The sequence below is a fragment of the Drosophila pseudoobscura genome, chromosome X (genome assembly GCF_009870125.1).
Source record: "Drosophila pseudoobscura strain MV-25-SWS-2005 chromosome X, UCI_Dpse_MV25, whole genome shotgun sequence".
NCBI classification, from domain to species: domain Eukaryota; kingdom Metazoa; phylum Arthropoda; class Insecta; order Diptera; family Drosophilidae; genus Drosophila; species Drosophila pseudoobscura.
Genome location: NC_046683.1, coordinates 19,642,431 through 19,665,077, shown reverse-complemented (window position 1 = coordinate 19,665,077; position 22,647 = coordinate 19,642,431). Strand labels below are relative to the sequence as shown.

Sequence of the window (22,647 nt, the reverse complement as noted above, 5' to 3'; positions counted from 1 at the left end):
GCTTCCGCGGCTACCTCAAGCGCTTCGGCCACGAGACAGAGGACTGGTGCCCCGAGGCATAGAGGCATAGAGGAGGACGCTCGCCACGTCCTCTTCGACTGCCACAGGTTTGACCTCGAGCGTCAGACATTGGAGACAGCAGCAGGGTCTAGGATCAGCACCGAGACTCTGGTGCCGCTGATGCTGGCAGACCCCAAAGGTGTGGGAAGCGGCCGCGGAGTTCGCCTCTAGCGTGATGCGAACGCTTAGGTCCATGGAGAGAAGGCGGAAGGAGCAGACGGAGTAGGTGTCCACGCAACTGCGAAGCAATGCTTTGCGGCAGTACCGCAGTCCGCGGGGCCCCTAGTCCCAACAGTACTCTTGTCCGTTAATTTAAGTTAAATATAAATTGTATAGTATATATTATAGAGCAAATAAATAATTAATGAATATACAAAAAAAAAAAAAAAAAAAAATTAACGCAGGCAGACACACCCCATTTGCAGTTAAATGCAAAACTTTTCGCTCAAAGTCATCTACAATAAATGGTCTCGAGAGCTCCATGGAAAGGGGGATTGCAGGGATGAACCGACTAGGTGTGTGCGACTGTGTGGGATATTCTGGGGGCAAGGGAAAGTTCATTAACTTTGTGGCAAGCGTCCAACATTAAAAAATGGTAGCTACTTATCAGCCCCGAGGCCCGACATCCGAACACACCAGAACAGAGAATATTTATCAAAAACCTATCGCGTTGGGCTCACGCATATGTTATGTGAAATTCAAATTTTGAAACAGAATATAAACAAAAAAAAATCCCAGCATTCGTGGAATATTGATTGGTTTTTCGGTTGTTCATGAAGGGAAATTTTTCTGAAAAAGACGATGTGAAAAATGTACATTAAAATGCATGACTTTTTCCATATTTGGATGAGGCAGGGATTTTGTATTTGTTTTTTAATGCCGAAGGGATTTAAAATTGTGGAAGGTGGTTAATGATATTCCAAGAAAAAAACGTATACAAAAATTGGATCAAATATCCATTCGTTCAGTTTTAACTAGCAATGTATCCCTGATATTAAAGTCATCACTGAATGGATTACATCAATCCCCTCATACGAGTATACTAAACAAACTCGTATAGATTAGAACTTTAAAAAACTTCTCTCGATCTATGGACAAACAAGTCAACAATTATTGCTTAGATTTTGCTCATTTCTACGAGGCCAGGAGTGCAAAAATTAAACCGGTTGGCTCATTCCTCAAAGTTACAGACATGAATCAACGGACAAGCGACAGCAATGCAGCGATAGACGAGGAGGTGTCACAACAGGACAAGGGCACGTCCCGAGGGATGGGAGGTGAAATGTCGACTCAAGCCTATGTAGAGGAGCTAAAGTGGCCAGTGGAGAACCTTTCTATGCAGCAACAGCAGAAGCCTTCCATTCAGGAGCTGACCCAGGCTCAGAAGCGTATGTGCGCGCAGAGATCCGGCTGTCGTATGCACCATAGCTATCATCCAGGCGATTATCTAGCAAAACAGCCACACCAGTGCCAGAAGTATCAGAAGAATTTTGATCAGAGTCCAGGCAAGCAACAGCAGCCTTCTCAGGATCCTCAACAACAGCAGCCGAAGCAGCAGTATCTGGAACAGACATGCCCGACTCCTCCCATACCGAAGCAGTGTATTCAGACTTCGTATCCGAAACATCCTCAAGAACAGGCACAGCGTAATGACAGCCCGACCATGAAAGCATCTTCAATGAGCTCCAGCTCCAAAGGTATGAACGTCCTATTTCGGCGTCCTTCTCAACGAAATATTTCCTTTCTTACGGAAAATCCAGAGCTCTCCAATACAGCAGTTGGCCAACCGTCTTCATGCTTAAGCAATACGGATGAGGAGAATTTCGCTGAAAATATCGATGAAAGTGATAAAAAGACATCAAATATGTACATGGAATTCGTCCCTCAGCACTATTCGCATCAGCAACAGCACTCAAATAAGCAGTATCAGCCGGATTTAAATCAGAATTCTCCTCAACGCAATCAAAGCCAGAAGAGAGCACCGATAAGCAAAACTACAGACGTCCTATCCCCGCGTCCTCAGCAGTACGGTCCACAAAAGCCAAAGATGCTTTGTAAGAACACGGACGTGATAGACTTTGACAAAGATTTAAAAGGACTTGATAAAAACTCATCATACAAATACATGGAGTATGTCCCTAAACTGTGTCAGAGTCCACCGCATCAGACGAATCAGAATATTTTTCATAAGCACAAACAGGAGCATCATCAAATGATGTCACCGTCACGTCAGAAGATCGGAAAACAGCAAGCTAAGCACATCCAATTGTCGCCTCCTCATCAATACAGTTGTCTACTTGAGCCGGATAAGTGGGGCAGAGAGACTGGTGGGGAACTTCTCGCTAAGAACTCGGACATTCTTACATCAACATCCTTGAGCGACATCTCCGAGAAGAATTGCGAAGATTCCACTGTAAAACAAAAACGATATAACAAATGCGGAAGGTGTAGTGACGAGAACGGCACGAACAGCACCTCCACGGGAACGACCGTGATCACTGTGAAGTGCAGGGACGAGCTGCGTTCCATGGTCCGGAACGAGATGGAAATTCATTCGGTATTCGGTGAACTGTCTGATACTGTGGTCTCTCAGTTGAAGGACTATTTGTGCGCGCTGTCTACAACTGACAATGTTCCCCCGCCCAAGAGCCAGTATAAGGATAGCCAGTGTACAAATGCACCCAAGAATTCAGCCATAGATAATGTCCTGGATACCAAGAAGCAGGAGTCATATCAAACCCAAAATAAAGCATCGTTCGGCAAAGGCATTCCCAAACCTCAAGAAGTCCGAGTTCCGCAAAATCCAGGACTAGCCAGAGAGAATGCCGAAGAGTTCCAGTCTATGAGTACACCGTATAAGAGCATGGAGTATGTTCCTAACCAGGGTTTGCTTCAGTATCCTACTCAGCGTACGTATCAGGATCTTACCAAGGAGCAGACACAGAAGTCGGAGCGGAGCGCTTCGTATCACAAGAACCAAAAGCAACATTCCTATCGTACCTTCAAGCTGGAGGCGAAACAGAACTCTCAACAGAAGCAGTCTCCAAATCAGCAGATCTCAGACTCATCTCCATTCGCATGCTTCAGCGATATGCCTGAGGATGATTCCGAAGGGTCTATTTTCGAAGCTGATAAGAAGACACTCAACAAGCTCATGGAAGGTTCCCCGAAGGACAAACTCAAACACAGGCTGTCCGGTGACGAGCATGATGTGTTTTCCATGGCTAGTAGCAACTCGGTATCGACTTCGATTAGTGCGAAGAGCGGGGACGAGCTGCGTGCCATGATCTGGGACGAGATAGACGGTGATCAAAAATCTATGCGTAGTCAATTCTCAAGGACTACCAATGCCACGTCGTCAAAGCCACGACATAAGGATGTAAAAGAGAATGTGTCCATCTCTTCAGACTTGAGTCAGCCCAGTGATGACGGAAATCAGGATAGGAAGGAAACAATGTCCAAACATCCAAACATCGCTTCCCTCCCGAATTTGGCCATAGATGTTAATGCGCCCACCACTGATTCATTCAAGGGTTCGAAAAGAGATGAGCTGCCACAAATTGAGTGCAGTATGAGTATAGATGATTTAGTGAACTGCAAGGTCATCACTCCCATGATCATGAAGATACACAACAAGTATATGACCTCTATGCAGGATGCGATGCAGCTCATGAAGTATCTGGAGACGGTGCCGCGCCTTGTCGGTCAGATTTACAAGGATAACATTAAGTTGGAACAGAAGAAACTCTAAAAATTTTTAAAGTCACTTTTGATTCAATGATACCTTTTAATATATTTTTTAGCTATTGCATTAAATAAACAAAATTTTACAATACCAAGTAGAAATCTCGTTTAATTTATATTCGCGATTCGGTAAATACTTATGACTTACTTAAAGGAAAATCTTGGGCGGTGTGCTGCTTTCAATATTGATGAAACGACAGAGCAAGAGAAAGCTATGGAAGGAAGTCCGTTAGATTATTTCTCCTACCGATCTAAGAACATTGGAATGGGTTACGGAGAAAACTCCAAGCCAGGAGAAGACACAGAAACCATATCACAGATCTGTCCTGGTGCAGCGTTCCAGTGATCAAGCCGCATTTCTACCACAACAGCCACATCAGCAGCAGTACGATCAGAATCATCCTCAACAGTCGAAGACGTATCGCAAGAATTATCAGAACTCCGGCAAGCAGCAGCAGGTGCAAAAGAATAAGGTTCGATATCCAAGACCTTCTCCGACGCCCTTTCAGCATCATTCAGAAGAGCAGTACCCAAAGGCTACGTATCATAACTCTCCAAATCAGCATCAAAATCCTCCTCAAGAGCATCGTCAGCATTCTCAACAGCCGTACTATGATCAGACAGAACAAAATCCTGCCAAAATGATGCACTGTAAACAGCAGACGAAATACCAGAATGCCCCTACGAAGGACTATCCTCCACAGAAGCCGTCTGAAGAACAGTAATTTAATGAAAACTCATTTAAAGTCACCTTTCAAGAGTAATATATTTTTGACTACCTGACCTCTGGGTCTTTGCAACGATACAATATTTTGGGTATAACGAGAGGGTGGACCAATTTCCCCGATGGATGTTACAAGTCTTACAGTTTGAAAGTTGTTGGCAAAGCACATGTTGATTATACAGTTTCTGCAAAATACCAGTAATATGTTAATGAATTATGCAAAATGTGAATAGTTTTACCGGAGCTATTAAGCCATCCTACAGAAGAAAAAGAAACAACTTTTGAGCACTGCCGATGCTGATATTTTTTGGATGGAATCGCGGTGCAAACTCATCCACAGACGGACAAAGTTTAATAAGAAGATAAAGCGACAACCAACTGACGAACAACGAAGGAACAACCCGTATTTAACTAATAGTCCAACTAAAATATTAAAAGAACTCACCCAGCCGGATGGCAACCATTAACCGTTAACCAATAAGAGAATCCACTGGGCTATAGACTCCTTCGCGGGCATAAAAGCACCAGGACTGGACGGGATATTCCCAGCGATATTTCAGGTGACCAAAGAGGCTTTACCTCATGGCTTTCCGCAATATACTCAGCATGTCTGAGTACGGGCTATATCCTTATCCCATGGACGACCTCGAGAGTTGTGTTCCTCCCCAAGTCAGGAAAGTGCAGCCATGTGAGTCCCAAGGATTACAGACCGATAAGCCTTACCTTCTTTCTACTAAAAACACTGGAAAAGCTGTAGGATTTGCCCATCAGGAGTGTGGTAGGGGGACTGATGTCAACTGATGTCAACCAACATGCCTACACCAAAGGAATCGGTGGAGACGGCACTACACTCGTTAGTAGCCACCATCGAGAACGCTCTTCAGTATTCAGAATATTTGTTGATATCTCCCCCCACTATCCGGATAACTAAGGGCCATACTGGCCTATGCGTGGCCCCGTTGAGGGCCGCCTGGGTTAACCTGACCTATCCTATGTAGCTGCACGTTTCGCACCTAACGCATATATGCATACATGTATAGAGCATTGTCATCTTGTCCTCGAATCGCGGCAAGCAGCAAAGGAAAGATTTCTCATCGGGAATTAAGAATATAATTGCATTCGCATCTACACAAGAATCTGTACTATTGGCTCAACAGATATTATGCTTAAGAAAAGCTCCAAGCTTTAGTGGAATGGAATCATTTAAGAGAAGGTCAAACCGTCTTGGAAAATAAAAAGAGTTACGAACATAAGATACTAGTAATTTAATGAAAACTCATTGAAAACCACCTTTCAAGAGTAAAGTACTTTTGACTAAAGGGTTCGCCACCTGACCTTTGGTTCTTCGCAGCGATAAAACATTTTAGGTGTAACGAGAGGGTGGACGAAATTCCCCGATGGATGTGACATGTTAAGTCTTATAGTTTGATAGTTTTTGGTTTTTTTAGTTTTATGCAAAATGTGAATAGTTTTCCTGGAGCTATTAGTATTGACTGATGGCACTGTGCACTTGATGGACCAGTTCGCGAGTGTGGCGCTCACTAACTAACTGCAACTCGACCGGGGCACTGAGAGGAACGGAGATCAGTTTGCCAGACATTAGTGGAACGACATGGTTGGGGGGCACCTCAGTGTCCTGGGTCACCGGCGCAGGGTTTTGTTGTTCCATGGCCTCATTTTTTATTTCTGCATTTTCTATGCTTGTGTATACACGGGTTTCCGGACACTTGGGCGGCATGCGGAGACATTGGCAGTAGCTCAGATTGTACAGGAAATACTCCTCGAAGTCTGCGATGGGTTTCAGAAGCTTCTGGTAGTGCTCCAGGCTTTCCTGATCCATGGGATCTAGTTGACAGGCGGCGCAGTCCAGCTTCAAGTGCATGCTGAAAAAGTAGTTGAACAGCTCGTCCACCAGATCGATGAAGAACAGTACGGGCTTGTGAAAGGCATCGCCCATGATGAAAGGCGTCTCCTCCTCGAGATTCAGTTTCTTGCATTCGCGCCTGAAGGCCAGGACATACGACCGCAAGGACTGAATTACGCAGCCCTGGCTTTGGTTGGAGCTGACGATGACGTTGTAGTGTAGGTAGTACTTCTGGATAATCTCCTCCTTCGGCTCCACGACATACAGCTGCGTGCACTTAGAGCTCGCGTCCCCCTCCATGGCGATCCTGTACCGCTGGATGAGTTGCCACAGCGTCGAGGCCGCTATCGCTTGCAGTTCCATCTCCTTCTTAAAATTCTCGAAGATGTGCCAATACTTATTCTCCACCGAGAGCAAAGCACTCAGCACTCTTCCATCCACGCTCTCATCCATTGTGTCCAGCTTATGCAGAGCTGCTTGGACGCCGCTCTCGGTGGTTGTGAGGCGCGAATGCGTACACGGAGCCACCGGAATGGTTATTATATTCGGAGCCTTAATATTGCACTCCATTTTTGTTTGATATAGGGTCTGTTATATTTCTATTCGAGTAGTTGACATCTGAAGTTGGCTTAAAGTTCCATGCAATCGTTCCTTATCCTAGGGCTCCTTCCTACTGATGACTCCATCTACCGATATCTCCACGGCTTCATCCAGTATATGGGTGAGTGTCGACAGCTAGCATCATGGCCAAATTCAATATATGTTGCTGGCAGACAAACGACACTGCCACGTGGCATACGTTGCGTATGAGTGACGGGGCGCAGACGTCCCTTCTTGGCGCTGGTTGCCGGTCCCGCCTCTGGTCCCTGGCATTATTAGTACGCAATGTGCTAAGTGTACTAAAAATGTCGCTCTCGTCGCTTCTGTATTTTATATAGAAGAAGTTTACAAATCAGCTATTGCTTGAGCCCCTGCCTATTCTGCTGGCTGCTCCTACAAATGTTCTGATGATGCTCATGTTGCTGCCACAGATTACGCGGCATGACATGAAGGCGTTCCCCTGTTTACTGTGTGTTGGGTTGCAATGAGTTCCCAGCTACAGAAAAAAGGGCAAAGACCTGGAGCCAGGACACACAAACAGGACACAGAAAGAGAGAGAAAGAGAAATGAAAGCCATTCTACAGAAGAAAAAGAAACAACTTTTGAGCACTGTCGATGCTGATATTTTTTGGAGTGGATGTGTCCACAGACGGACAAAGTTTAATGAGAAGATAAAGCAACAATGAATTAAAACTCAAACAGAGAACACGAATTGCAAAGCAAATTTCGTTGCTATGAGTTTTGGAAGGAACCATCCGTATTTAACTAATAGTCCAACGAAAATAATATAAGAACTCGCCCGGGCGGATGGCAGCCAACAGGAACGCAAATATATTCCTTCGAAAATCCTCTAGCTGAACCCTCCACGAGGGTGCCGACTGGGCAATGTCCTCTGCATTATCCCAGATAAGGGTAATGCACTGTCGCTAGCTATGTCCGAGGCAATGCAGTCTCTAGCTAAGGCAATGGTCTTGATCTGGAGAGCGTGCTCTCGACTCTACTCTCGACGTTCGACTGAGAGTGCCATTAAGGAGACTCCGGCGAGAGTGCAGCCCCTCCACCGGAATCGTCGAAGCAGCCGAAGGCTGGTAAAACGATAAACGGTAAAATTTGGTAAAAGCGGCACACAGAGGCACACCTCAGGGTGGAGTGATGTGGCCGCTACTGTGAAATCTGGTGGTCGAAGACCACATCAAGAAATTTGGAAGGAAGGCCCCAAAAATAACAGCTCATGCTGATGACAACAGCATGCTTATTACGGGTGTACATCCATCAACCCTCAACTCCTTAATGGAACGTACACTCAGCGTGGTACGTGAGTGGCCGGAACAAGTAGGAGTCAGTATCGACGCGGACAAGACGGACCACATCCTCTTTACCATGAGGTATAACCGATCTGGTTATAATGCACTGGATTTAAATCCTTAGTGTGGTGGCAAACTACCGGAAAGAAGACGTACAACAAGAGCACTCTAAACCGTATTCGGAATACGCTCGTCTGACTGTACAAAAAACAGCACAGCGTCTAATCGCATCAGAAAATATGTCGCCACAAGGATACGGGAATAGTTCAGTTGGCAGGGACATGACAAGATCTACTGATTACATGACCTCCCAAACTTGCCTCGACATCAAAACTATCTCATCTTTGGGACCCGAAGACTGAAAAACGAGAAGGGACCAAGCTGAGCACCTCAACAGTTTTCGCCATCAGTAGGAAACGATGAAAAACTAAGTCACTACCTACTGCCCCTACCACGGAAGGACTACAGACATTTAGTGGGAATACTTACAGGTCCCATCACCAACCATGACAGATGTAGGACATGTGATGAACCTGGGGTAATCAAAATCCTGGAACATCTCATCTGCAACTGCCCGGCCCTCTTACGGGCAAGGAGAAAAAACCTGGGCGCCCCGGTGCTGGCATCACTGGAAGATGTCTCCAAGAGGACGCCACAGCAACTACTGCCCTATGCGAAAAACACCTCGATTCTCGAGGGTTCTAAAATCTCATCAAAACTCCCGCAACGGCTTATACCCCCCTGTCTGGATAACTAAGGGCCATACTGGTCTATACGTGGCGCCGCTGAGGGACGTCCGGGTTAACCTAACCTTTACCCATTAAGTTTTTCAATATTGACTTAATGGCAAGATTATGTGTGGTCAGATCCTGACTTTAATAGGCCAAATAGATAAGATGTAATAATTGGAATTGATTGTCTGCCCATATTTTTAAAGACGGAGTGGTAAAAATAGACGGACTACTTGGTCAGAGCACAGAATTCGGATGAATTATACCTGGTTGCACCAAATCAAAAGGTGATAAATTTATCAATTAAAGTTCGCGACTTAGAGCGTTTTTCGGAATTGGAAAGCGAAGATAGTAACGTGGGACAAGAAGAGAGGAGAATGGAAGGTATGTGGTAAAAATACCTTTTAATTCTTGGACAATAAAGACAAGTTTAACAGGCGTCGAACTGACGAAATTAGACAAGTTATAGCAAGTAAATCGAGACTTGTCAAATCTGAAGAGAATCCTGCGGATGTAGCGTCAAGAGGCATTCGTACAGATAAGCTGAAAGATTTTTGACGATCATCGCCAAATTATTAATATTGAAAAATAACAAGCTATCCAATTCAGTTCCGAAAGAGCTAGCCTAATTAATAAATAATAAATAGAGACAAAAACCAAAATATTAGTCTTCAATCCGTTTGGGTTACTGCGAGTTGGAGGTAGATTATAAAACTCTACACTTTAAAAATTTAAGTTTGGAAATCCCTTGATTGTAAATAATTATCAAGAATGCACACAAGGAAACTTTGCACGATGGCATTAATCAGAATACCAGAGAGCCCTTACGGACAATTTAAGTGTAGTGCCAATATCACACATAAAACGAGGGGGAACGTTGTGAGTTGCTGCGGACACCGCAACTCTACAGTTATACCCGATACTAAGTCAGTATGGCTCTCCTCCGGCAGACGACGCTAATATTAAACGACACGACAAAGAGTGCGTGCGAGGGAGACAGAAAATCAGTCTGAGCGTGACGTCGGGCGCTGCGTAGCCACTGAAAATTGTTTTTTCTTTTCGGCTATAAAAATTATCTGATCTGATCCAAATTCAGCAACCGGATAGATATGGTCGTTATCTATGCTTCTGCATTTTTAGTTTTCTCGGATCTGCAATATAGTGGATGCAACAGATTTTCGTTCTTTCTGGGGGCGGAAGGGGGTGGGGCGAAATTCTGAGATATACGTTTAATAGAGAGATCTAACAGCCTTAATAGTCTCTGAGATTTGTGGATGCCCTAGATTTTCGTCCTTTTGGGGGGGCGGAAGTGAGTGTGTCGAAATTTTGACACAAAACGGTCAAGGTCCGATATCACAGGAGTGTGGATACCAAATTTGGTTGCTTTGGCTCTTATAGGTTCTGAGATTCTTGAACGCATATTTTGCAATTGGCAAAACCGACCATTAAACCTGTGTGTTAGAGAGAGATAGAGCGAGAAAGAATGAAATTGTTTGCTTGATTCTGGCTATAATAATTATACGATATGGTTCAGATTTTGCACTCTAGAAGATTCTGCGTTTTTAGTTTTCTCGTATCGTCGAAATTGTGGATGCCACAGATTTTCGCCCTTTGTGGGGGCGGAAGTGGGCGCGGCAAAGTTTTTAAATATTTTTGTAGCAGTACATATCACAGAAATCTGGATCCAAAACACCGTTGCTCTAGCTCTTATGGTCTTTGAGCACTAGGCGCTGAAAGGGACGGACAGACGGACAGACAGACATGGCTCAATCGACTCGGCTATTGATGCTGATCAAGAATATATATACTTTATGGGGTCGGAAACGATTCCTTCTGGACGTTACACACATCCACTTTAACCACAAATCTAATATACCTCAATTCTCATTTTGAGTATCGGGTATAATAGCAATTGCAAAACTAAAGTAAAGCTGCTGTGGAACTCAGTTTCAAAACATTTGAAAAACAAAATGATAAACGTTAACTAAAAACGAGCCGAATGCAGAGCAGCGACAACACAGCATTCTGCTCCTATCGTGCAAAGGTATCCACCCTCTCTTCAGGAGTACCTGGAGGTGGATCCAACCGCGGGGCCGCGCACACTTACAATAGCTGAGTACAGAGCCCGCCAGCAAAAAAAAACCGAAACCAAAACCCAAACGAGGAGGAGAAGTAAGAAAACTCCTTACCCAAAAACACTTAGAGGAAGACCTCTTGAAATCATCAACAGAAGAGGAGGACCGATAACGCTGCAGAGAGCGTATTGCACTAATCAAGGCAACACTTCGCCAAAGAGCTGCAATGGATGTATTTACCTGCCTCAAGTATTATGGTAAGCTTGGTTTGAGAGCTTGGACTCTTTGGTTGAAAATTTGTCAGCATTGTCTGGGTCTAGCCCTTCATCAATATACGATGCTTCGAGCTGCTTGCGCAGATTGTCAATATCGGTAATATATTGAGATGCTGTTTTTCCTCCTTAGAGCCAGTTATCTTTGATTTGATCTCCTTTCAGTGATTCTTAACGCTGTGAAAAAACGTTGAAGGACAGTTTACTGCCTTCAAACTCTGGGATAAAGGATGTGACTTGTCTCACGTATAGTCGATCTTTATCAACTTGGGCAATTTTTTATGATATTGATATTTCGGTTTTAGTTCCGAGTCGCTTTCGACGTCGGTTTCTATTATATCTTTGCTAATGTCTATATTGTCTGATTGAGGATTTAGTTCTGTGCCACTTTCGACTTCAGTGTCTATTATTGGTTTTGATTCATCTATATTATCAATTGGCTTTCATCAAAATGCGCTAACGAACCTAGGCTTCAATACCAATACCTCTTCTTTTTGCTATCCTGAACCATTTTTATATCTAAATTGAAATCTACTCATGAAATGGATCTGTTTGATTCCCCCTTTATTATTTTCTTTTTTTCTCAACACATGCTGTTATTAGCGACAGAACTCAACTTGAAATATTATGTACTTTAGGCTAAAGAAGTTTTTGAAGAATAAATTGGATTCATTCAGAATCAAACCTCAAGACAGAGCAAAGTGATTCTTTGTTTCTATATCATATAACAAGACTTTCTATTTCTACAAAAGAACAATTTAATAATATAAAACAAAATTTTACAAAATTCTATGATTAACATAATACTCATAAGAAAAAACACGAAAACGACTTCCTTTTTACTCTCGACGATATTAGTTTATATAAGCCAGATTGGACGAGCTGAACAGACGAGCCCGAGAACATACATAGGTAGGCAGCGGACCGCGGCCAGAGCCGAAGGATAGCCTAAAAGAGAATTCCAGTACCAAGCGTACCAGTACCCCACGCGCCCGTATTCCACTTGAGGAATTTGTTCCTCATGCAACATCTTGGTCTTCTATAGTCTTTGGTATTACCTTAACATCTGTGAATCCCATATCTCAAGCTTTCATCCCTAAACCAAGCCAAATTTCTGGTCCTTTTTCAAATCACAATACGACTCATATTTGTATGTTTTTTATTTTGGTTTTATTTTTGCTTTCTTTTTTTCTGCAAGAACAATATATGACGTACTCCTAATATACATATATATATATGTACATATATATATATATATAGACTTTTTCATATTATCGACAAATTTAAAAACACAAAATAAATATATATTTTGTTCCCGAAATTGTTTCTCTCTTTCTTTGCGTCGCGCCCGCGTTCGCCTTTCTGTCTCTGATTTTTTTAGCCTAGGTATGACATTTTTTGTGGTTTTTGTAAACGTACACATACATATATTTATTTATATATATATAGATATATATATATATATTTATTTATCAGTTTTAGATTTATAAGTAGGGTGTTCTTTAGCTTAGGTTTAGGTTTACGCAATAAAATAACTCTTTATTCTTGCACATTACGCAATCCTAAATTTCTCCTTGCTCGCTTTCGTTACACTTCTCTTTCTGTCTCGCTCTGTTTCGCGGTCTCTGTCTGCATCTCTGGATATTTTGAGATGTGTAATCTAAAGATTACAACAAAAGAGATAGGTATTTAATATATTTAAGAGTACGAATAGGTAAAAAAAAACACATTACAAATAAAAACTATGACGCACTCGATAAAATCGCTGATTAAACAATATTTACATGTTTCGGTAAGCAGTAGTTTAGTTTAGGCTAATATTGCTTATGACTATATAACGTACACATATCAGTAGTGGATTTGGATCTTTGTGTTGTTCGGCTCCGGGTTCGGTATCGATTCCAGTTTCGTGTTTGATTTCGGTTCGGTTACGGGATCGTACTAGTTCGGTTACAGGTTTGTTTCCGTTTCGATTGAGGGTTCGATTCCGCATTGATCGATTTTTGTCGATCATTTCCGTTTCGATTGGGGTCTCCGCTTTCCGGTTACTGTCTCGGGTTGTAGTTTAAACGCTGACCATGCTCAAGAGTTTACTATCACTTTTGGTTAATGGAAACGAATAAACATATTCATATTCACACATTCACATTCACATTCACATTACTATCCCTATCCCTATCGCGGCTATACATATAACCATATATACATATATATGTATTTATATATCTGTAAAGGATAATGGTAGCTGATCCGAAGCTTAGTGCAGGGGACATATACACAAATACATACACATACTACACGCAAGTAGATATAGTGGCGGCATATAAACACATAAACGAATTACATAATCACAAACAGATTTATATTTTGGTGGCAGGCTGTCGCCTCCTCCTCCTCCCTCACGGTTACAGCGATTATCTATGGCTGCTGTATGTCTTGTAGACGCGCGGCACGCGCGTCGACGATGTGGGCGACGAGGACGTGGAGGAGGAAGTGGTCGTGTCCCCACTAATGCCCGCCGCCAGCTCATCCTGGTGGTCCTGCGCGGTTGTCTCCAGGTTGAGGGGCAGACCGTCGTCATGCTCGTCCGCATGCTCGTAGATGTAATCGCGCTTCTTGAAGTTGTCGATGATGCGCTTCGTGGACTTCATGTGAGACACGACAGCAGCCTCCAGCTATGGAATGGATTGGTAGAGAGATTCGATTACACAAGAACTGACAGGGAAGTACGGAACTTTAGGAGGGGACTACTTACGCTGGACGTCAGATTCATGAAGGTGTGGTACTTCTCCAGCACACCCACAACCTCCCGGAAGCTGTGGCCGCGTAACTGGCGCCGCACTATTGCCTCGTACAGCTCGCTGTCGGTTATCAGATTGCCCACAAGAATAGCCGCATAGCTGCCCTTAAGCGTATGCTCCATGTGATGGCCAGCGCGCTGAAGCACTGTTGTTTGATGGGATTAGATTTCATTTGATTTGATTAGATTGGGTTGCCGGGGCACAAACACACACAGATGAAGCTACTCACGATTGTTGACCGTCTCCTCGACTTCCTCTTGTTTCTTCTTTCCCGTCTCGTTGCTCTCCAGGAAGGCATCAGTGTTCTTCTCCACCAACCTGTAAGGGCGGAACACCAATAATACGTATAAATCTCTGTCCTTCTCAAAGGGGTCTGTTTCCTCCTGATCTCACCTTGCAAGCTCCTCGCATTTGTAAAAGTACTCGATCAGGGCCTGGAGTGCACTGACTCTGCCCTGCACCGGGGGAGTGTCCGCCACATATTCGGCTGGGGCAAACGCCTCCATCAAATGGGTGCGATTGCGCGGCGTGTACATGCACAGATTGATCAGCAGAGTGAGTACCTGGTGGAGATGGAGATGGAGGTGTTGTCAGTACAATGGTCAGTATAATGGGTTTGAGCAGGGTCTCGGCAGACTCACCAAAATGCTCAGCTCGAAGACACAGTTTTCCGGAATGTAGTTGCCTGAGAGTAGCAAGAGCTGGAAGCTCGTCTCGATCACGTCCCCACGCTTGCCCAGCAGATCGGCGCCCAGCGAGGGGTGTGCCTCGTTGAAGGTGTGCGTGAGGCTGATCAGCACCTTCATCACGTTTATGAGAAGCTCGCGCATGGCGACGCCCGGATGCTCCTTGCGGCTGTTGCTGCCCGTGGCCAGCTCTGTGGTAGAGGGATGCAACACCAGTTGCCGGCTGCAGAGCCGGTACAGCAGACAGAGCGTGTCGACCGCCCGCCCCTTGGCAAAGGTTAGCATGTAGCGCTGATTGGCCTCGTTGTGCTGCGTGACATTCTCGAGGACGCGCAGGCAGCGAGCCACCGTCTGCATGTTGTCCAGCAGGACCGGCACCCACGTGATCTGCCGCTCCATGTCCATGTCGCAGGCGATCACAGGCCGGCAGAAGTCCGATATGGTCTTGATGATGTGCTCCAAACCGCCCAGCTTTCGCAGGTCCTCCTTGAACCACTCGCCGGCGCGCTTCGAAGTCAGCGAGAGAAGCGTCTCCATGGCCAGCGTGCCCACCGTGATGGACTCAACGTTCAGGTGGGTGCCCTTGCCCTGTGCCTTGATTTCCTCGCACAGCTCTCGCACCTTCTGCTTGTTCCGCTCGTAGTTGGCCCGCTGGTCAGAGGGGGCCGCCCCGCCGACGCCCACGCCGTCCGCCTCCAGCAGATTGATCATCAGCTCCAGCGAATCCCGGTCCAGGTCCATGTTGAGGCCCTCCTGCGACAGGATGTACATGATGGCCGAGGTGCACAGGCCCAGGCTCAAATCCCTGTTGGCATCGGACAGGGCCTAAACAGATATAAATACAAATTGTAAGGATATTCGCTCGCGTCTCAGTCTCCATTTCTACTCCAGGACTACTTACCTTGAAGAACTTGGTGACCACGCCATGGGCACGGACATGCATCCTGAAGGCGGGCATCATGCACTTGGTGGCCAGCTGGAGGGCGGAGAGGCAGCGCGTTGCAGGGGGATTATGCGGCTGCAGGGCGTCCAGTATGTACTCAACGTCGTCGTCCATCTCCTGATACTCGCCAATCTCCTGGATTTGGTGGGCGGTCTTAACATTCCGCACCACCGTGTAGTACTCCTTGGTCTTGCGGTCCACCCGAATGGGACCGCTGCCGCTGCTACCGACTAGATTTCCCACGCTGCTCAGCCCAACGACCCGCTCCAGGCCCAGCTCCTCCACCTCGGCCGCGTCCATGTCGAAGCCCTCCACCATGGTATGGGCGGCGGGCATGCTGATCTGCTTGGCCGAGCTCCGCGAGACCTTGCCCAGACCCTGTCCCAGGCCCAGGCCCGGACTGTCGTCGCGCAGGGTGGAGGAGGAGCAGCTTCCGCTGCTCGTGTTGTTATTGGAGGACGGGCTGTCGCAGAAGTCGCCATCCGACTTGGTGGCGAGCAGGTGCATATGCAGCATATGGTCCTTGCCTCCCGTGGAGGAGACACCGCCGGGAGCGGAGGCATTGCTGGCATCGCTACCGGTGCCACCGCCATTCGCCTCGAGGGCCGCGTCCCAGCTGTGCTTGTAGAGGTGCCGCTTGGCCACAGTCGCCTGCTCGGCCTGGTCGGAGGGCACCAGGGCTCGGCTCTTAAAGATGCTGCCCTTCTTCTTGGAAATGACCAGCTTCACGGCTCCTCGCTGCTCCGTATCTGCGGGTGGTGGTGGTGGTTGAACGGCCGAGGAGGCCCCACCCTCTGCTTCTGCTGCTGGTGCAGCTTCCGCTTCCGCTGCGGCGGCTGCGGCTGCTGCGGCGGCTGCAGCGGCCTCTGCATTAGCATTGGCCACCTGCGTGTCGAGGGTGAGGGTACGCTTGAACTTGTCCTTGAACTTAAAGTCGCGCGGCGGGGGCGACGACGAGGAGCCGTCGTGGTGAAGCGAGGAGTTGTTCGAATTCGAGTTCGAGTTGTTCGACAGCTCGTCGGCCTCGTCCAGATCCGGATCGGGATCCGGTTCGTTATCGTGGTCCGCATCCGCATCGGCATCCGCGTCGTGAACGGGCTCGGGATCGGGATCGGTGTGCGGAATTTTGGCGGGCGTAGGCTGCTCCTCCTCATCCTCTTCTTCCCGCTGTGCAGCAGCGTCCTCCGCGCCCTCGCCGCCCGCTTGCGCTTCCTGCGGCACTACCTGTGTCACCTGCTGGTTCTTCCGCTTCCGCCCGTAGCTGCGCGCCCCAGGTGTCGGCCCGCCCTCCGCCAGACGACTGGCCTCCGCCTTGGCCGAGAGACTGGCGGCTATCTTGTTGATGTTGTTGTTGATGCTGGCCAGATTGTTATTGTTGGCCCGTGCGGCGGCATTGCGCCCTCGTCGCGGCAGGGATGTGGTCGTGACAGTTGCCGTGGCATCCTCCTGGTCGGTCCCAGCCAGCGGACCGGACTCGTCCACCTCCATGTTCGTCTCCAGTTCCGCTTTCTTGGCGCCGCGAGTGCCACGTGTGGCCCGCTTGGGCACAGGCACAGGCACGGCCACGGGCACAGGCACGGCCGGGGCCACGGGCGATGTGACTGTCTCCGCTGCCTTGGTCCTGCCGCGTGTCCGCGTTTCTGTAACCGTTGATGGCGCCGCTGGTGCCGCATCCACATTGTTGTTGGCCTTTCTAGCCCTTCCCCGCGTGGCCCGTTTGGGCGGCGGCTCTTCCACAGCTGGAGGCTCCTCTCCCGCTCCATTGACCCGGGTCACGTCTCCGCGGAGAACGGCCAGAATATCCTCTTGCAGCGGCCCCGGTGCCACATCAGATACCGCCGTCCCAGCTGCAGCTGACCCTCCATCGATGGTCATCATCATGGACTCCAGGCGCGACTCGATGTCTGAGGGGGGCGCCACCAGGGACGAGTGCTGGCTCGACTCCAGGTCGCTGGTGATCACACTGGATCCCCGGCTCCGAATAACGCAGCTGTCCTCCTGAACGGCCTGCGCCAGCATCAGCGGCGTGCTGTTTCCCTTAGAGGAGATGCTGCCCAGCACCGAGGACTGCGAGTCGAAGTCGTGGTCCGAGCGTGTGGTGGGCGAAATCACCGAGCCGCGATGAGGCTGGATTGGGATCGGCTGCGTCTGCTGTTGTTGCTGTTGTTGGTGCGGGGGCTCGTTGAGGGCCAGGTGGGGTGACGGCGTCTTAAACTCTGAGTTAGCCTCCGTTGTGACGGTGGCCGTTGCTGTGCCTGTGCCTGTGGCTGTCGCTGTCGCTGTCGATGTGACTGTCGCACTGGGTACTGTTCCACCGCTGGCTGTGTTGCTGGTATTGCAGTTGGTGAGCAGCTGCTGCTCCAACTGGGCGTGCTTGAGGTGCTTGTGCTTCTTGCTCTTGGACTTCTTTTCGCTGCGCGTCTCCTCCCCGGCTGCTTTGGCTGCCGCTGCTGCGGCTGCTTTGGCGATGGCGTGCCGGATCACGTCGGTCTTGATGATCAGCTTCAGGCGCTCCTTCGGGGGTTTGTCCGGTGAGATCTTCACAGTGCAATAGTTGATCTCTGGCGGCTCTTCCTCCTCCTCCTCCTCTTCTTCCTCGTCGGCGTCCTCCTCTGTCTCCTCTGGCAGGCGCTGCTCCTCGAAGCTGGCGGCGGCGGCGGCGGCGGCACCCGTTCCCTCGGCCCCAGGAGGTCGAAGGGGTTTCACAATGATTTTTGGCGTATTTGCAGGAACTTTTTCTCTCTCGTCGTCTCTTCTATCTACACCTCCCGCTCCCACTGTTCCAGTCTCTGCTCCAAATGACTCCTCCAGGTGTTGCTGCTGGCTCTGGCTCTGGTTCTGGTACTGAAGGTGGTGCTGCTGATGATGCTGGAGGAGCTGCTGCTGCTGCTGCTGCTGGTACTGATGATGCGCTGGCGAACTGCCGGGCGGCTCCTCGCTGTCCGTGCTGACCAAGCGGGAAGTGCCCTGCAAAAGTGATTGAAAATTCGATCCGTTTTTAGACTCAACTTCAAATTCGGGTTTTGTCGTCTGATTCCTCCACTTTTGTTCTGTTCTGTTCTGTTCTGTTCTCTTCCCCTTTGGATGGCAAATGTCTGGCGGTGTCGCGTTTCGTTTCCCCAAGCGTCTGAAAAACTGCCGCTAACAACTGCGGCGACACTGACTGTCGAAAGAAGATAGCCACAAGGTAATAACAGAAGCAGAAAGAGAAGCAGAAGGCAGCGGCAGAACAAGAAACAGAAAACGCTAAGCAGCCCAGAAAGAAAGAAAGAAAGAAAGACAAAAAAAAACTCCGTTTAATGTAAAAGCGCGCGTAATTTAACACTGCCTTGTTGTTGCTGTCGCTTTCTCTTTCCCACTCAGCGCGCTCTGGCACTCGAGTGCCAGAACTGACGAGAGAGAGAAAGAGAGCCGTCAAAAAGAGAGGGGTGAGTGAGCGAACTAGCCCGAGAGAGAGAGAGAGAGAGAGAGGAGGGAGATCGCTTGCGGAGCGGCTGCTCTCAAATGTTGAGGGTACTCCACTAATGGTGGGAATATTAATATTTTTAATTCTGCTTTTACTGATTGATTTTATTAGCCGCTAGAGAAATCTAAAAAGAGCGATCGGATCGCCGAAGAAAAAAATTATATACATATATGTAACTATTTGGGAATTTTTAAATATTGTAAGCGAATCTTGCATGAATATGATTATATGTATAGCAGGACATGCCTGTATAGACTTTTATATATATATAAAGAGATATACATATATATATATTTTATATATATATATATATATACTGTATATAGCTGATCAAGAATATATGTATGTTTATCACGATATCTCAGATTCCAATATTTTGATGGTAAACCCATTTATGTACAAGTAAGAATCATATAATTTAAAGAACATTATTCAAGATCGTCTGTGGCAACCTACAATCAACATAAAACACAGAAACAGATACATATGTAGGTATCTTTATAGCGACTAGTCTGCAATCAGCAGATCATTTCTCCATTTCGAACGTTCGCCCTTGTGAAGGCTCTTTATCTTGCTCTGTGCTCCACAGGTGTTTCTCAATATTTATTCGTCACCGTCTCGAATCGGATAGACAAACGGAGACGGACTCGAGCCGACTCCTCCGGCTGCAACCTTCTTTGCAAGAACATAAAGTAATCTTTTAGTTTGGTAAGCCTCGAGGCAAGGCATTCCTCCAGATATTCAACAGTCCTTAGTGCTCTTATTCCCCAATACCCGTGTCCACACAAGCAAAACTTCGATTTAAGGCAGATTTAAGGTAAGGATTAGGGCTCCGATTGTCCACACTCACCTTGGAAATGCGCAGCACAATGGGCGGATGCTCCGGCGTGCGGGATGCACTTGTGGAGTTCGTGGCGGAGGCGGATGGAGGCAGCGGCAGCGTTGTCGTAGCAGACGCAGCCGCGGTACTGGGCGCCGTTATGGGGGGCGGAAGCGCTAGACCAGAATCGGGACTGCTGCCTGCTGTCGAGGTGATGGCTTCTGTGGAGGTGGCAGCCACAGAGGCGGCCAATGCCGAGGCTGATGTAACCGTTTCCGTTGGGGTACGCGACTTGGAAATGATTAGATCCTTAGTGGGCGTGGGATACCGATCGTCCTCGTCCACCTCACGGTAGTTGACCGCCTTGCGGGTCCGTCCCAGGATTCGCGATGGCGGCGCCTCCGGCTTGAGCTTCTTTTCCTCCTTGGGTCGCTTTTTCTTGGTCGACCGGGGTTCGTCGCCACCCTCCTGATGATCCGCCGGCGTATCCATGCCATCGCTGTCCAGACCGAACGCACCTGGCGTCGAGGGCGTCGCAGGCGTTGATGCTTTCTTCTTGGGAGATTTGCGCTTCCGCTCTGCGGAGTTGCCTTTGACCAGCTTCTGTTTGAGGGTCTCGTGGGCGGCGGGCGCGGCATGCTGATCCCGCATCGGCGACGTGTCGACGCAGTGCGGCATCTGCTGGATGATCTGGGCAATCACCTCGGGCGGCGCGGCGTTTCGTGACTTGAAGAACTTCTTAGGCTTGGGCGGTTCCGGCACAGACACGGACATGTCGTTCGGATCATGGTCGTATGTAGAGGCCGGGCTTTGGGCGGGACTGGCTGCTGCTGCGGCGGCCGCCGCCGCCGCTGCCATCGGATGGAGGGCGGAGAGTGTGTAGGTGCGGGTCGAGGTGAACCCCATCTTGCCCCATTTGCCCACGGTGCCCACGGAACGGGCCACTGTCGGCCGGTTGGTGTTTTCCTTCTCCTTGCAGAGGGAATCCAGCGGTACGACGATGTTCTTGCCCCAGCGCGACATCTTGGCGGGCTTCTTCGACTACTGCTGCTGCTCTGGCTCTTCCTTGTGCTCTTCCTGAGGCCTGGACTGGTTCAACGATTCACTGTCTTGGATTCTCACTGGAAGCGAACAAAATGCATAATTAACTTAACCTTTTTGCAACACTGAAACAACAAATTGAACAACAGGAGCATCCTGGGGCGGAGCGAGAGAAATGCAGCAACAGCAAAACACAACAAAGCGTGCGACCGTATGCCAGCGATGGGTGGGAGCGAGCACACACTAGTGCACACCGTGGACTGTCAACGATTTCCAATTTTTATTGGATTCTCCAAACAAAAAAAAAACACACACAAATCAATTTGTTGCACTTTTGCTCGCTTTGTTGCAATTGTTGCGGGCCGCTGGTGTTATGATGTTGCTGCTGCTGTTGCTGTTGCAAGTGTTGCATCTTGACGTTGGGACTTACCTCAAGCAAAACATTTGCGGAGGAGAGGAGAGGTGGTGGTGGTTTTGTTGTGCTGCGTTTTGCTGCGTAAATGCATGTGTGTTTGTGAGAGTAGTAGACAAAATCTCTGTTGCTGCAGCATGTACACGAACACATATGGGCATATGCGTGCGCGTGTGTTGCTGGATGAGAGTTGGCCAGTGTGCGTGAGTGCTTGGTGCTTGCTTGTTTGTTTGTGTGTGTGTGTGTGTGTGTGTGCGAGCGAGGAATGCAATAAAACAAACGATGTTTGCGTTTGCGTTCGCCTCTCTTTTGCTTATTGGCGCAATTTTGTGGCACGCACGAGTTCTGGGCGATAGTTAGTTTTCCACCTAAGTAAATGCTCCCCACCCCGCGCCCGATATCAATGGGGCTGGGACGTCGCCATCTGCATCATCGACTGCAGCGTAGTTTGTTGCACACACATTTCAACCACTTTTACTTTGCCTCAATGTTGCCCCAGTAGCAGCATCATCTCCGCGTCATGGCGAGAGTCGGGGCAGGTACAACAGAAACAACAACAAGACATCTACAATTATAGCTGCTGTCCGTTCTTCTTCTTCGTGCGAAACTTTAATATTGCGTTTGTTGTGGCATATATGCCTGCCGCACTGTGATACATATGTGGGGGACGAACGGAGTTATAGCGCGCTACCAATCGATTGTATTTTTTACAATTTGTGCGAACAAATCTCACGGAAAAGTTTATTTTTCTTCTGTTTTCGCAGAAACTACGGATAGTGGGACCAAATCAGTGTGACCGCGGATTTATCGATAAAATATACGGTGACCATCAGAAATATACCGAAACTACTTCACAAATTTCAAAATATATCGTTAATATACTGACGAATTAATTGTATTCATGTTGCATCTATTCCCCGTTTTTGATATTCGGGGTAGTATTGATATTACTAGCTAGCTAGACATTTAGTTATCTACATACTCTCTACATATTAACTACATGTATATGTAATTATTGAATTATCAGGAATTCAATGCTGATTACGATCACTAACCATACAATATAGTGTATGGTTAGTGTTACGATGTGATGTGGTCTGGGAT

At 47.7% G+C, this 22,647-nt stretch overlaps 3 protein-coding genes across 3 annotated transcripts; 1 reads left to right on the top strand and 2 right to left on the bottom strand.

Annotated features, from left to right (window-relative positions):
* Positions 1-1,059: 1,059 nt before the first annotated feature.
* LOC26532981 (putative mediator of RNA polymerase II transcription subunit 26) lies at positions 1,060-3,902 on the top strand. The gene is made up of 2 exons (XM_015185531.2): positions 1,060-1,757; positions 1,821-3,902. Exons 1-2 carry the CDS (start codon positions 1,151-1,153, stop codon positions 3,809-3,811), a joined length of 2,598 nt encoding a protein of 865 aa, XP_015041017.2. The 5' UTR covers positions 1,060-1,150; the 3' UTR covers positions 3,812-3,902.
* Positions 3,903-5,826: 1,924 nt separating this feature from the next.
* Positions 5,827-7,131, bottom strand: LOC6901952 (uncharacterized). The gene has a single exon (XM_033383414.1). The coding sequence runs from the start codon at positions 6,960-6,962 to the stop codon at positions 6,012-6,014; it is 951 nt and encodes a 316-aa protein (XP_033239305.1). The 5' UTR covers positions 6,963-7,131; the 3' UTR covers positions 5,827-6,011.
* A 5,671-nt stretch (positions 7,132-12,802) lies between these two features.
* On the bottom strand, positions 12,803-22,374 carry wapl (wings apart-like). Its single transcript, XM_002133452.3, has 8 exons — positions 21,562-22,374; positions 20,121-21,211; positions 15,763-18,771; positions 14,817-15,686; positions 14,569-14,738; positions 14,405-14,493; positions 14,130-14,320; positions 12,803-14,049 (listed from the first exon to the last, which is right to left on the bottom strand). Exons 2-8 carry the CDS (start codon positions 21,111-21,113, stop codon positions 13,789-13,791), a joined length of 5,583 nt encoding a protein of 1,860 aa, XP_002133488.2. The 5' UTR covers positions 21,114-21,211; positions 21,562-22,374; the 3' UTR covers positions 12,803-13,788.
* Between the last annotated feature and the right edge of the window lie 273 nt (positions 22,375-22,647).

Coding starts and splice junctions, on each gene's coding strand:
- LOC6901952 (XM_033383414.1), bottom strand. CDS start 6,962: ATGGAGTGCAATATTAAGGCTCCGAATATAATAACCATTCCGGTGGCT.
- LOC26532981 (XM_015185531.2), top strand. CDS start 1,151: ATGGACAAACAAGTCAACAATTATTGCTTAGATTTTGCTCATTTCTAC. Junction 1,758..1,820: donor AATGAGCTCCAGCTCCAAAG/GTATGAACGTCC, acceptor CGGAAAATCCAG/AGCTCTCCAATACAGCAGTT.
- wapl (XM_002133452.3), bottom strand. CDS start 21,113: ATGTCGCGCTGGGGCAAGAACATCGTCGTACCGCTGGATTCCCTCTGC. Junction 18,772..20,120: donor TTGTGCTGCGCATTTCCAAG/GTGAGTGTGGAC, acceptor TCACTTTTGCAG/GGCACTTCCCGCTTGGTCAG. Junction 14,321..14,404: donor CGAGGAGACGGTCAACAATC/GTGAGTAGCTTC, acceptor ATCAAACAACAG/TGCTTCAGCGCGCTGGCCAT.